Source organism: Rhodnius prolixus, unplaced genomic scaffold, assembly GCF_049639745.1.
Source record: "Rhodnius prolixus isolate KJV_2025 unplaced genomic scaffold, Rpr scaffold_5, whole genome shotgun sequence".
In the NCBI taxonomy this organism is placed as follows: Eukaryota; Metazoa; Arthropoda; class Insecta; order Hemiptera; family Reduviidae; genus Rhodnius; species Rhodnius prolixus.
In genome coordinates this window covers 35,928,013-35,942,835 of record NW_027411624.1, presented here as the reverse complement: position 1 = coordinate 35,942,835, position 14,823 = coordinate 35,928,013, and the positions used below count along the sequence as shown (strand labels likewise).

The 14,823-nt window shown below is 34.8% G+C and overlaps 1 protein-coding gene across 1 annotated transcript in view; it reads right to left on the bottom strand.

Annotated features, from left to right (window-relative positions):
- The window catches only part of LOC141457673 (progestin and adipoQ receptor family member 4), a 37,136-nt gene extending 22,563 nt beyond the window's left edge, over positions 1-14,573 (bottom strand). The window contains exon 1 of the mRNA XM_074134886.1: positions 14,198-14,573. Coding sequence (XP_073990987.1) covers positions 14,198-14,357 — 160 coding nt within the window. The 5' untranslated portion in view covers positions 14,358-14,573. The remainder of the gene's footprint in view (positions 1-14,197) is intronic.
- Positions 14,574-14,823: the final 250 nt, after the last annotated feature.

Here is a 14,823-nt window from a genome sequence, read left to right as displayed (position 1 = left end):
ACATTAAATCATAGTGTATTTAAGTTTTGCTTGAAACTGTTTTCGTGAACGTTTATTACCTGGAGAGCACAATTTGGAATGCCTCTAATGTGCCCTTTATGTCAACGTTCCGCATTTACCACCGGTGTAATAATAATACAAATAAAGGGTGCCTGCTGTCTTAAGATGTACTTTGAGTACCAGGACATATCGACATGATGGGAAACAAGGAGACTGATAAATGGCAAGGCAGGGCGCAGCATCCTCCTTTCATAGGGCCCAATCACTTCGGTGGTATTCTTAAGGAGGAAGAAGAAAACCAGCAGAGTTAAATTCTGGAGTTGCCTTCCAGAACTGATAGACGCAAAGATCTGCCTGGGTAATTTATAATAAAAAACAAAACTGAAGTTTACCTTAATTTGAGTAAAAAATAGGCAATCTACACTTATAGGATTTCTAACGGGGCATTGTTAACTCTGTGGATAACTGAAAAAGAAGGAACATGGAACGCGAGAACACCTACAGATACTGCAGGAGACTCTATAATTCATCTCCTGACAGAATAGAGTTCTGTTATTCAGAGAAGATTCAGGAGTATCTAGACAGTTGTTAACAAGGTGTTGGAAGGACAGCTAAAAACTTCGCAAAATCTAAGGACTAACTTGGAAAAACATTTTTTGACTTAGCTACATGGTCAGTCGGTGGTCGACATAGCTGCCAAAACATTGAAAATATGCAAATGAATATTAATGAATAAAACCTGAAATTAAACTCACATGGTCATTTCTAATTAAAGTTTTTGTAATGGACTGAGATAGTCATTACAACTACATAAAAAAAAGATATAATTTGTGAGAGTCTATGCGTGCAAATTCTTTGTTGTGGTAGAGAAACATTGACATTCTCTTGCTACTGTAAGAGAAAATTACAGCTAGCCTAATGACAAGAAAGAAGGTGGAAACTGGAGGAGTAACGCCTCCAAGGAGTCAGGATGAGGAAAACCACCCTTTACACTCCTCTGGCTTTACGATCCGTAGAGCGTACCCTCATCACTTGAGACTATTAATAGTTCAGGTAACTGCCAGCATCCGATATTCATTTTAACGCATTAGAATTAGTATTCAACAGGCAGACACCCTGCGCTAAGTTATCTTGTTGCTTCTACTGCTTGAATCTCACCATTCCAATCAACCAATAAATCAATCTTGCTCATAATCACCGCGACAATAATTCATAAAACGTCATTGTCAAACCAATATCTGCTGTGTGCACTTTTGGTGATTTCGACATTTTAACTATTATGACTAGTTTACTAACCAAATTTTCTTTTAAAAAGACTTGCTATGTGACTCTAAGCATTATACGGTGAACCTGTGGTCGCTTAATATGCTCTGTGCATCAGCCAGAATATTGCCAGAATAAAAACTAAGAAAACTAACATAATCAAATAAGATTACGAGCATCTAACCACCAATTTTCAGTCTATCAGAGCTGGTAAAACAAAGGGTGATCCTTCTGTGAATGATATCAGAGGATTTTTATACAGACCTAATAGTGAAATGTGCTTCAAACTTCGCCATCCATATGATTATATAATACTTCCTCAACGAAATTGTCTTCCTCGAGAGTATCCTGAATCTTTTCAACATTGTATGACGGCCCATTGGAAATAACTCGATCTAATTTCAATCAGTTACAGGAACTTGAACCGTTTAGTGAGTTTATGTTTTTCATTCAACAATAATAAAATATTAATGTAAATTAGATGTTTTTTTCACTAATACCTGCTATGTGCACTAATAATTGACCATTTAAAATCTGCTATGTGCACAAATTACTCTGATTTAGGTAATAATAAATAAATAATTACATTTGAATACCTAAAAATTAAACAAAATAAAGTGTAACAATTATAATCTAAATTTAAATTGGTTTTCGAAAATCCACTTCATACAAAATTTTACAGGAGAACGTTTTTAATTAATATCTCAAAGTTATACTTTTTTGATATTGGTTTGACAACGACGATACATTCATCTCATACCTTTTTATAATCTCAAATCTGTCTTCTGCCATCTTTTGCCAACATTTACTCACAAAAATACGAACTTTCACTAAAAAGTTAAAACTTAGTCAAATTTATATTTAGAATATTTGGCCATTTCCAAATTTTCATATACCTCTTTTTGGGAGGAAGGGGTAGTTCCCTCTTCCCTAACACGCATACTCACAAAGAGGCTGAATCCTCCTTGTTTCATATTACCTAACCCTCTATTAGATTCAGGGACTTTCCTGCCCCTGGGGAAGGACAAATGTACCAGAAGAAAGCTGCCTGCCAATCCAGCCACCCTACCTACAAATGACCCTCAATATCTAAGTAGCTGTTACTGATTCCTTGACTCTTCTACAAGAACTATCATCATCATTTTATGAAGGAAAATGATTCAGGGTAACAAAATTGATTTAGTAATCTCTGGGAAGTCATTTTAAATTTATCAGATCTCAATATTTTTGTAACGTTTCATTTATTTATTTAGGTATTTCTAGTTTGTGTACATTCTTGCGACTTGTGGTGCACGATATTCTTTATAACACTTTCTAGATGGTAAAGTATTAAAATCGTAAATTATAGTTAATTAAATTCATTCAAGTGGGGCTTCTCAGAGATTGGATGAAGTTTTAACCTCGTCTGCAGTCTCTTTACTTTTCTATATCATATGTAATATTTGTATCAAATAAGTTGCTCACAACTTATTTACTCATGTTACTCACAATAATTACTGAGTTTGAAGAAAAAATAAATAAATAACCCCAGAAGATTCAAGTACTGAACGATTTTTTAAAAAGAATTTTCAATCTTTTATCTGCCATCGAGCTTTTCATTTGAATTTTGGAATCACTTTGGTAAGAAAGGGCACCCCAGGGAGTACTGTAAATAATGAATGTAATATTGAAGTCACATATTAAATTAACATTTCTTTTTTGGAGGCGAGGCGCAATTTTTTTTTGGAAAAGGTTTAAAGTAAAATTGATAAACTCGTATCCAGATTCGTTAAGATCGAAATTTGAAGCAAATCTTTGCAATAATTTTCTTGAAATCCTCATAGCAGAGTAGTTTCACCGGTTGAGAGATTTTAGCCACCGATTTCCTGGTACGGATTCATTGATAGTGACAGATTTTTAAGGATGCTGTTATTTTCCCTCATTTTCCAATCAATACACATAGAAAAATTTTCACAACGACTATTTTTTCGCGGTGTACACAGAGGAGAGATGTCGAATTTTTGGGAGATGATTCAGCAACTCAAATGCAACAAAAAATATTCTATTCACTATGGCCCGGATTCTCAATAGTGTCCAAGATATTTGCATTTTTAACTTTTGATATCAGTGAAAAGTCGATTACACAACATCCCAGTTTTCTGCATTTACACCCCTCTGTTAGGGGTAGGATATTAAAAAAAAATCCTCATGGTCTTGAAGCTCAATAAATGCACAACGTTTTCTGTAATTGGGTGACTCCTTGATTCATTAATCAATCAAAAAATACACAGTTGAAAATGTTAACAAAAATCATAGAGAACGAATTTCTCAGACATTAAAGTAAAAAATTCATTGTTTATAAGAAACGTTTTGAGGCTCTAGGTTAAGCAGATTTACAGAAAATTTAATGCTCTTTCGTTTAGAATGAACAGATTTGTTGTAAGATAAAGTATAGAAAAGTTACGGCCGTTTTTATGGTGGAAAAGGCGAATATCGACAGAAAAGTTAAAAATGCAAATATCTTGGATATTATTGAGAATCGGGACAGAGTGAATAGAATATATTTTGTTGTATTTGAGCTGCTGAATCACCTCCCAATGTTTCGACCCTGTGCATCCTGCATAAGCTGAAAATCAATTTTTATTTTCTGCTTTAGGGGCCTCAAAAAACGTAGATTTCTAATAAAAGATGACTTTCTAGAATTTCTAGCAGCAAGAGAAAGAAAATATGTACAATTACTTAATCAGATAACTGAAGGAGAATAATTGATCGTCAAAAGGCTAATACGATCAGTGCGTGCACATTAATGTTGTGACTACAAGCACAATTAAGTTAAATGTACTAAAATCAGATTAGAGTACACACAGCGGGGAAAAGAGCGCTCCATCATTCAGAGGAGAGACTGACACTGGAGTTGAACATCCCCACAGTGCACACTCTACTGGAGCGTAGACAGTGTAAACTTTACTACTGTCATAAAATCCACAACACACGTACAGATTAGCATGTTGCGGCCAAGTTAATAGCTCAGAATTAGAGAGAAATTTAAATGGATTAACTCGATAACGGTAGAGGTAGTGGTTTCAGAGCCAAGACCCTAATTGGAGGCAGGAGAAGGAGGTCTTAACTATTAGGAGGAGGCTTTCCACCTACCACCAGCTTTTTACGTATTTTCTCCAGCTATTTGTGGCAGTCTTATTGTGGAAAATTATCACTCTCTCCCATTACTAGTACTAACTAGTTAATGGCAGCCATTACGATCGAGTTAAAAATTTACAAAATTGACTATTCAAAGTCAGTACTCACTTTGAGATTCCCTGAGCTTAAATGAATCAAAAAATGGGAGGAAAACCTCCCAAAAATGATGAATCTCAGCTAAAATTTCTTATAAGTTTCCTCAGCCAGTTGTGCCATACTAGTAGATTTTCTAAATACTACTACTACTGGCGCTGCAGCCCATTACTGAGCCTTGGCCTCCTCAATCCGCTTCCGCCCGTCACTCCTAACCATTGCAGCAACCTTCCAATTCCTCACTCCAAGCAGGTCTCTGGCATCCACGCATACCCCATCATTCCATCTCAATTTAGGCCTGCCCACTCTCCTGATCCTATATGATTCTTGCAGAAGCCGTTTGGGTATTTCCAAATCAGACATCCTTGCCACATGGCCTGCCCATCTGAGCCTGCTTTTCTTTTACCTTTTCGATGTCTGCTTCCTGGAATAGATGCTGCAGTTCCCGATTCTTCCTTCTTCTCCAAATCGCGCCCTCTTTAATAGGGCCAAAAATTCGTCGAAGAACGTTTCTCTCGAAAACTTGCAACATCCCCCCCATCTTTTTTTGAAATCACCCAAGCTTCGGAGCCATATGTTAACACAGGACGGATCAGGGTCTTACAGAGAAGCACTTTTGTATTTTTTTATATTAAGAAATTTTCTAAATACTTGGTAAAATTGTACATATGCAGATAAGTAAGTTCTATTTTAAACATTTTACTTGTGAACAATGGATTATGGGTAGCCACGCCCTGCAGAAGACAATAAATTTGCCAAAATGTTGGCAGAAGATTGAGTTGTTTTTTTTTGTTTTTGTTCTGGACATATTCCTCGCTAATTGAATCTTTTTTTTAAAGAAATAAAAAATGGCTTGAAAGATTTGAATGAGGGCCATACAACGATAACCATCATGAGTCGGCTAACTCAGCATGCCCTTTTCTATCAGGTAATCGCGAGGCCATCGACACTTCAGTCTTCGGGAAGGATTCAAGTGTAGTCAGAGTTGTGAGGTTGTGTATGAGCGAATTGAAGTGTTGGAAAAGTTTGGAATGAAATTTGGTGTAAATTTTCACGAAAATTGCTTCTAGATTTTCTTCATTGAAGGCGCCACCCATGATAGCCAAGCGGTTAAAGAAGAAGCCTGGAAAGGCTATGGATGTAACTCTGGTACTAGGTTCGATTCCCGGATTCAGTTGAGTGAGTGGCAATTAATGGGATGTTACCTAAACAGGAAATCAGTGATGCTTCCAAAAAGAGCATCCAAAAATGTGCACATAGGAATCTCTTATTTTTTTCGGAATACCGCGAATTAAAAGTTTAATTTGTCTCGATTTCCACAACCTCATATATAGCTGTGGGGGTGAATCAACACTACTTCCACTGTTCGTATATTTGATTGGACGTAATAAATATTTGAAGTAAATTTATCATTTATAATTATTGCAATAATTGCAGAAGAGGAAAGTCTTTTAAACGTTCACAACTTTACTTTTTTGGTATTCAGAAAATTTTCAAAAATATATTTTTAAAGAAAATTTTGACAAAATCGCCAGATTTTTCTCTTGAGAAATGTAAGAGATAGTAAAGTGTATTTACTCATAATGGACGAGTATTGATTGAAACTCCGTGTGGTGTACCCCAAAGTGATATCAATTTAGGGCTCAAGTTCTTCTAATACACACACCGCCTCTACCTTTATTCTCTTTACCAAGAAAAATAAAGGATTATTACTTGACATAAAAATAAGGCTAGCATCGTTAAATTTGGTAGAAGATTAAAAGAAGTGGCATCCGTAATAGCGTACTATACTGCTGCTGCAACAAGACAGGACAGTGAATGAAATGCACAGCTTTCAAGGCTGTCCTCTTTCATTCACAATTCTGCCGTAACAATGAGAGTATAGATTTTATACTTTCTCTTGACCTCATATGTGAAAGAAAGTGTTGCAAACTTCGGTTAAATTTTAGAAAAACAAAAATTTCACAGTTCGTACATATTATACAGCATGGTCTCTGTTAGGATAAAGGACATATCTTTGAAACCCCTTTAACAGGGTATTTTCATTAAATGAATTTATCATTTGTTCCCAGATTTACTTGGGTAAGACTCCCAAACGATACTTCTTTAAATTTAGTAAACTATTTACCTTAAAAAAATTCAGAATAGTTGATCTGCTTTATGGAAGGTTCAAAGCAGGAAAGCAAGCACAGGTCTCACAGGTGCTGATGTTTGTATAAAAGGTAAAGATGGCGGCTATTAGCCTTTCATTGAGTTAACTGGAAGACTGTTTTTTTTTAAGCTGGAAGTTTCGGCAATCTTACGAGTTGTTCGCTGTATGCCCTGGGAAAATTAAGAGTGATCATTAAAGCTGGGAAAGGAATTTAGATGGAGACTTAGTGAACTAGAAAATAAGACAGCAATGAGCCTTTTTCTGGGTTACCTTGAAGGAAACCAGGTTAACAAAAAAAGCAAAACTGATGATTTGGCGAAGTCACATTCAAGAACGCTTAGAGCCATATTGTTGCCAATCACCGTCAGAATCTAAGTGTAAGAATTCTAAGAAATGGGGCAAGAGATAGCCGTCATCTTGGCTTTCTACATGAGTGAAGAGATCTATGAATAGAGAATGTTAAGCTTAAGAATTCCCTTGAAATTATCAAATAATTCACATAGTTCACAGTCATGGACAATGATGATTGTAGTGAGAGGGCACTGTCCAGGGGCCAGCGGTGCATGGAAAAAAAAAAATCTCGAATTTATTTCAAAAAATTAATAACAATAATAAGGTACCACAGTGGCCGAGCAGGTTAAGAGGCGAGGCCCGCAAGCCTGTCAAGTATTGTGGTACTGGGTTCGATTCCCGGTGTAGGCCTTGGATTTTATTTAATGGTTAATATGAGAATTTAATTGTAAAGTATGCATGCTTAGTCGCCTATGTCCATGACACCTAATTTGGTAGTTGGACGCAAAACATGCTTATAAAAAAATTAGGCATTACTTTACTACTTTAACCCATTCGCTGCCAACCACGAATATACTCGTGGTTGACAGGGTGTTACGCATTGCCAGCACGAATATACTCGTGATACTTTCAATATATTCTTTATATTATATTATACTTTATATTATAAAGATTTGTTTAGTATTATTATTTGGAATAATGGCATTATTTGGTATAATAGCATAACAATTTGTGTGATTCATTTGTTTTTTCGCTTAAACGTGCGCCAATAAGAAAAAGGATATCGAGTCCTGTTGCATTCCCATTGCCAACCACGAGTATACTCGTGTTTGATTTTTATACATGTAAATGATTATTTATGATTTATGACAAAATATGTGTATTTATCTTGAAATAATAAAATTTAGATAAACAATAACACTCAAAATAGAAATGGCAAAGCGAATAACTTCATACAATTTAGGCTTGGCAGCGAATGGGTTAATAATAATAATAATAGGCAGGGAAGGGATTGGCTAAGCAGTTAGCGTACTACTCCCACGCAGATGTCCCGGGTTCGAATCCAGCTGCTGACCCTTACATTTTCTCTTCCTAGGAGCTTCTTACAGCTCACTGTCCGGAGGCTGGCAGTGCACTGAAAAAAGCTCCGGGCGCCAATTATCTTCGATGTTGACGCGCCTTAAATCATTTTTAAAAAAAATAATAATAATAACAATTAGGAAGGCGCCCAACCAGCATTTTACTAGAAATAAAGTAAAAAAGAAAACAAATCTTTCTACTCAACAAAACTAAGGAAAACCATAGAATTGTAAACAATACTCCAATTTATCATCAACAAATCGTAAAAATGGACCAGATTCCAAGTATGTGGGAATGCAGGGTTTTAGAGTCTAGATTAGAGAGATGGGACGGGCATTTAATAAATGTTGGACAAATAAAAACAGGAAAAAACAAAAGGAACTACCTCTGCCAATGGTAAGTAATTGTTTTCTTCTATATTTGTTTTTATTCTATTATGCTATTTACTATTACTCTGTCCTAGACTAAAGTAGGAACCGAAAAAGAATAAAAGAGATAGAAATACTCGTATCTCTGATAGAGTCGAATAAACAGAGAAAGAAGTAGTCCAGTAAGTCAGGGAACACTACCACCACCAACTCACACTCTTGGTCTCAAAATATACCCAATAATCTTTGATTTTTTTTTATAGCAACCTTCAACCATTATTGATAACAATCAGCTAGGAAAAGCATTTCTAAAAAAGACAAGCGACTAGTCTTATGTGTCTTCTTAACAAAAATCGACGGTAACAATTTCAATAAAATCGTCCAAAAACTGAAAAATTGTTTCAGCGCTCATCAGATATTCTGAGGATATCTCCCCCCCCCCAATTTCCAGGGAACCAGGTACTCCTGGGAAGTGAGAAAAAAACCGAAGATTAAACACTGCTTACCTCTGTGCCTCTTCGTGGAGGATATATTCCTCATGAACCACGAAGGTTTGCCAATTCCTTGGACCTAAACATGCCTTCCATTCCAAGATAAGTATATTCGCCCTCAAATCTCGTGTCAAATATGCATGCTTTGTGGGGAAGTTTGTAATTTACCTTAGTTAGCTCTCGTTATTCAGGGGAGGCATTTACGCCAAGAAAGCGCCTGTTTTCTTTTTGGAGGCACCAGTGTTTTGACACAGACCCCTTGCACTGGTTTGTGCTATAGTTTGCCTGTTGATTCCGTAAATCCATATAGTTTTACCCATCAACTATGTATGTACTCGTATATTGTGAAAGAGTGTGGAGGTGTCAGTTAACTTGGTATACCTTCAGATCGCTTTCCTGAAGAGGCTGTCCCCAGTTCACGTCCCACCTACAGAATGGGCTGTGGGTTAAGTCCTTTTCTGTATATTCCTTTCCTCCGTCTGTACGAAAATGGCAAAATTAACGAGTTAATAAAATTTTAAGAAGTAAATGGCATTTTTAAAAGTGGGCATGTCGTTCAATTTTTTTTCAGTTTTCCACGAATTTCATGAAAAACCATCGATTTAAATTCTTTATAATAAATTTAATAAATATTATGTTCAAGAAAATTTCTATATTTTTCCAAACTTTCTTCATGAAAATTATTTTTAACAGAGAACTTCGGTGGAGATGGTATTTTGCCTACGTATATGGGAATTCTACGGTTTTTGCACTTGTTACTATTAATCAAGTATATGGTACTATTACTACAACGTAGCTCTACAGCCCGGGGTGGGCTTTGGCTTCCTTAACAATTCGACTCCAGACATCTCTATTGGCTGTTTTTGCTTTCCATCTCGATACTCCAAGGACTCTTAAGTCCTCCTCAACATCATCAAGCCAACGTCTTCGCAGTCGGCCAACTCTCTTCTTCATGCCTATGACGGTACCACGCAGCAGTCTTCTGGCATTCTTACAATGTGGCCTCTAACCATTCCAATCGTCGAGTCATGACGAAACGGACCACATTCTCATCCCCACAAAGAGTATATAAAGCTCACAGTTCTTTCTGAGTCTCCATGTGCGAGAAGTAGTGTCGAAAACTGGACCATAAATCCTCCTTAAGATCAAAAACATTTAGACTATTTATCATGGCAGGCGTAAACGTCCATGATTCAGCACCGTATATAAGAACCGGTATATGGTATAGCCAAGTATATGGTAAAAATCTCAATATGGTTGCAAATATGCAGAACACTTTGAGACAGTGAAACTTGAAAATAGCAGAAAGTAAATAAATTTTCAGTTAACACCAGCTTTTTATAAAATTCAAATACTTAAATTTCTAACAAAGAGATATCAAAAAAAAAGTGGTCACTAAATTGAATGATTATACGGAAGTTATTCCAGCTTAGATAAATTCATGATATCAAAACGTGTGTTGCAGCTTCATGTTCATGTTGCATGATACTATTTTAATCTATTATCACATTAATTAACTAATAAAAATGTAATTATATAAACCATAAATTGAATTAATTTGACTTTAAGTACATGCTGATTAATCCACTTATAGTTTTCTACTTATTTAATTATACAAAGAAGATGAAACCTTTCAGAAATGAACCATTCTAAGGGTTTCCACCAATTACAAGTCACGACCGGATTAACTGGAACGTTCAACATTCAACTTTATATACATATAACATATTCAGAAACATTCGTAGTGACATTACACAAGCCGATCACCATTTATTTGAAACATTCACCAAGAAAAGATTTTAAGAGATTTTATGGGAATTATATTCCTAAGCTGATCTCCTTTAAATGTCAGGTCAATGTGCGGTTCTGTCAACTACGTAGTTTGACAGTACAAGAGTTGTTCAAGTGTAAAGTTTTAGTACTAAGTTGAAACAAGATCGATCAATCCGTATGTCACCATTTCAGATCGTTGAGTTTGTCAGGCTCGAAAACGTTTTGGTTATGCCTTGGTCAACTAACTGTAAATTAAAAAAAATAATAATATTAATTAGAGACATACATGATCTCTTAAAAAATTGAGAAATCTCAAATTAAACAGGAAAAAATGTCTAATGAAAGTCAATTTTGGTATAAACAGACCATAGAATTAAAAGTTATATCTCAAGTTTTAAAATTCGTTTGAAGTATAAATGAAAGGTAAAAAAAAAAAAAAAAATTAAAACGAGCAACAAAGAGATAAATAAAAGGAGAGCTCTCATTTGAGGAGTTTAAGAGGAGTAAATGAGCTACAGTGATAAAGCAGTACCGCCAGGCAGTTCAACTAATAACATTATTAAAGGTCATGCACATGTTCAAACATGAAACTATTATCATGTTACTTCCATTTTTTTTATCCACAGAGAAATTAATATAAAATATTTTTTAAAGATAAGACTGCTCAATAATTGTATAGATTTTAGATCATACTGTTTGCAATTTTCCATAATTCCCACTCGCCCTGAACTAATGTAAAAGAGCAAAAAAAAAATGGCTTTTTCACAAAATTTTTAGACATTTTCAGTTCAAACTCAACTAAATTAATGAAATCTTTTTATACGACGGTTTACTGGCGGATGACAATGGTGAGAACACAATTTCGATTTGACTGAATCGGTTGGTCAATGTTACAAGGTTTATTAACGTAGGAGATGAAGTAACTGTGAAAGAGTGGTGTAGAATATCTTAACCTTCCTTGGCAATCTCGTAAAGTTAAAGTGGAAGTAGAAACTGAGGGACCAAGAGAGGATCTGGACGATGTAAGTGAATGTCCTCGGGTTGGGCACTACAAGGTACTTTCTGGGTCCAGGAAATTTGACAGATCTGGTGGCTTTGGTGACTGGTCATGCAATTGTAGCTGAAATGGAGACCAACACCATCTATACACCATACACCGTCGAAGGGTGGAATGCTGGAGACTCTAACACAATATGGCAAGGTGTCCTCGCTTCCTAAGGTTTATGTAATAATATTTGATGATGGTCAAATAATAGAGGATCTAGATTAGTTAAAAATCAGTAATTTACCCAAATGCTTGCATTGAGAACGACAGACTGAAAGGAATTTTTTTTATCTATTGTATTATTACAAATTTTTTTGTTTATAGTATAATTAAGTAAAATAACCTAGAACAAAAAATAAAAATAACTAAATAAAAAGTGAAAAATTGCAAAAGAATGCGAGAGATTAGAAACTAGAAGGCAGATTTACTGCCTTTTAGCTCATAGAGAGAACAGCGTTCAAAGAAGTACACCAGCGTTAAGAGTGGCAGACATACTGAGATTTGAGATGCAGGGGAAATTGATGCCTGTGATGCATATGATCTTAAAAATCAAGATTAAACTTTTTGGATTTGGTGTATTATTTTGTCTGAGATGGGGAAATTTGGCTGCCGGTATTTAGCTTGAGAACAAGCGTCACTTCTAGCGATTAAAACCACAGAGTATGGACCCATGTTTTGAAGTTAGTATGGTTTTAATTAGAAGCGATTAGTGATATCAACAATAAAAATCAAATATTTGTACAGAAAATACAAGTTAAAACAAAATTCAGTATCATAAGAATTCAATTAAGAATCTTATTTCCCACGGCAGTCTCTTTCTTGAGTTAACAATGATCTTACTAATGATACTGAAAGACAGTAAATAGTATAAAGTAAAAGATTTAACTGCAAGTATTGCAGTAAAAAGATAGGGAGAGAAAATCTGGTGTAAAATTCAACTCTTCACAAAAAAACTATTTTTCATCAAATTATTTACATTCACTGAAATAAAGTAATTTTAAAAGGAGTGCCACGATCCAGAACCCTCTTTAAAAACCACTGGCGCCAAAGAATTTTTTAAAATAAATCCAGGAGACCTTTTATCTGAGTAGTCAGGGTACATAAACTAAAAAAGAAATCAGAAATTACACACTGAAAGCGAAAGATTTTTTTTTTTTATTTTTTAAACACGATTTTATAAAATTATTTAATTTTCATTAATAGAAAATGCCGCTTTAGACGGAAGTCTAACCAAATCTAACCCTTCCCAAAACTGTTCTGGAGAAATGTTTAATAATTATAAAAGGATTTTTAAACAGATTATTATAACAACCATTTTAAAAAACATCAGAATTCAGCGGAAAACTCTGGATTCAAGCCATTATTAGCAACTCATTTGACTCTTAATAATATCTGATGTAGTAAGTTCAGTTCACTCGACGCATTCTTCTGATTTCCCCCACACGCCCTCCTCCTCCACACAAACTCTATAATGAATGAGGTTTTCTTAGAAAGTGTATCAACTAAAAAATTATGGATGTATACGAGTGCAATCATTGCATATATATACATAGAATCGTTAGAGGGAATCGAAAATAAATACCTAAAAAACTACCAAGTGGTTGAAGTGGAAGTTCTGGTTAAGGGTTAATAAAGGTTCTGGTTAATAATGTTAAGCTTAAGTTTTAATGCCAAGTTAATTGACAGGTCCCGTTGCGGTTACTAACATTAAAATTTAAAGTACCCAGCTTTATGCGACATTTCGTTTTTGCTAATTTTTTTAACTAATTTGCAAAACAAACTCTGTAAAAAATTATTTAGAAATGGAATAGTTAAAATTTAATGGATTTATGAAAAACATGAACAATCTAAAGTAAATATGAATACAAATTATTATTGTTAGTCAAATGTTCACGACGATTGTCCATTTTAATGTAGATGTGGAAGATATGCAAGCAAATTACGAATGAAGAGGTTTAAATAAAAATTGTTGATTGGTTACTTCATTCAAAAATAAACTAGGAGAAAGTAAAACTGAGAAAAAGAAATATGTACTTACATAGATTTGCAAAGAAATAAACAGTTTAATAGATTACGTATTTTTATTAAAATTATCTGAAACTTTTCTTAAAATTTTAACGAACGCAAAGGCCAATCCTTCTTTGAAAGATTTCGCTCATACGTTATTTTTTTAAAATCTCAAAAAAACTGTATCACATTATTAATCGAGTGTAATAAACTTATAATTTAGTAAAAAAGGTTGTTAATTTAGTTTTTATTTCTAGAGAAAGAACTATTTTATGTTAACTGAACTGAAATTAAACTTAACTAAATTAAAACTAATTTTTGTAAACTGTAAGGCTACAGCTGATCAGCAACTGTTTTGTAACTAAAAATATTAATCACTGGCAATTATTATTATTATTGGAAATAATTTAAAATTTAAAATTGAAATTAAAAAAAAAAAAATAATAGTTTTGCTAACCATGTGTAACAATGTTGATGGTCTCATTGTGTAGATAGAAGAGGCTAGCTAGTGATTCCCAAAATGTAAGAAGAGGCCGATAACCAGTATGTATATACGGATTAAATTGTAAATGGGGCGGCATATCATGCCATTTTAATAAATTTTTAGCAGGGCACATGTTATTTTTGTTTTCTATTTTATTTTTCCTCCGAAACTTCCTCTTCTTCCTTCGTTCGGTCGTCTTCTTCTTTACTATCTATTATCAATAAAAATCCGTTTTAAAAAACTCACATGTGACCACCACACGGATGACGAGCAAAGCCGCCCCATCCGAGCCTTGCCAAGGCCCCAAACCGACTGGCGGTAATTTACCCAGAATTCAGCTGGGCCAACAACAGTGGGGGAAGACTCACTTGGTTTCCATGGTAATGGCCCACACCTCCCTTCGCCCATATTGATTGTCTCTCTACACACAACAAAACTGCGGCCCCCTTCCTTCAATCTACACTCTACACACAGACTCCTCGGACTTTTGCTTATTATTACCATTGTTGTGGAATTGGTACTTGGTGGGGGTATGACTGGGGACCAAAAAAAGAAAAAGAAAATTACGAATAAAATATAATAAATAGATAAAAAAAAAA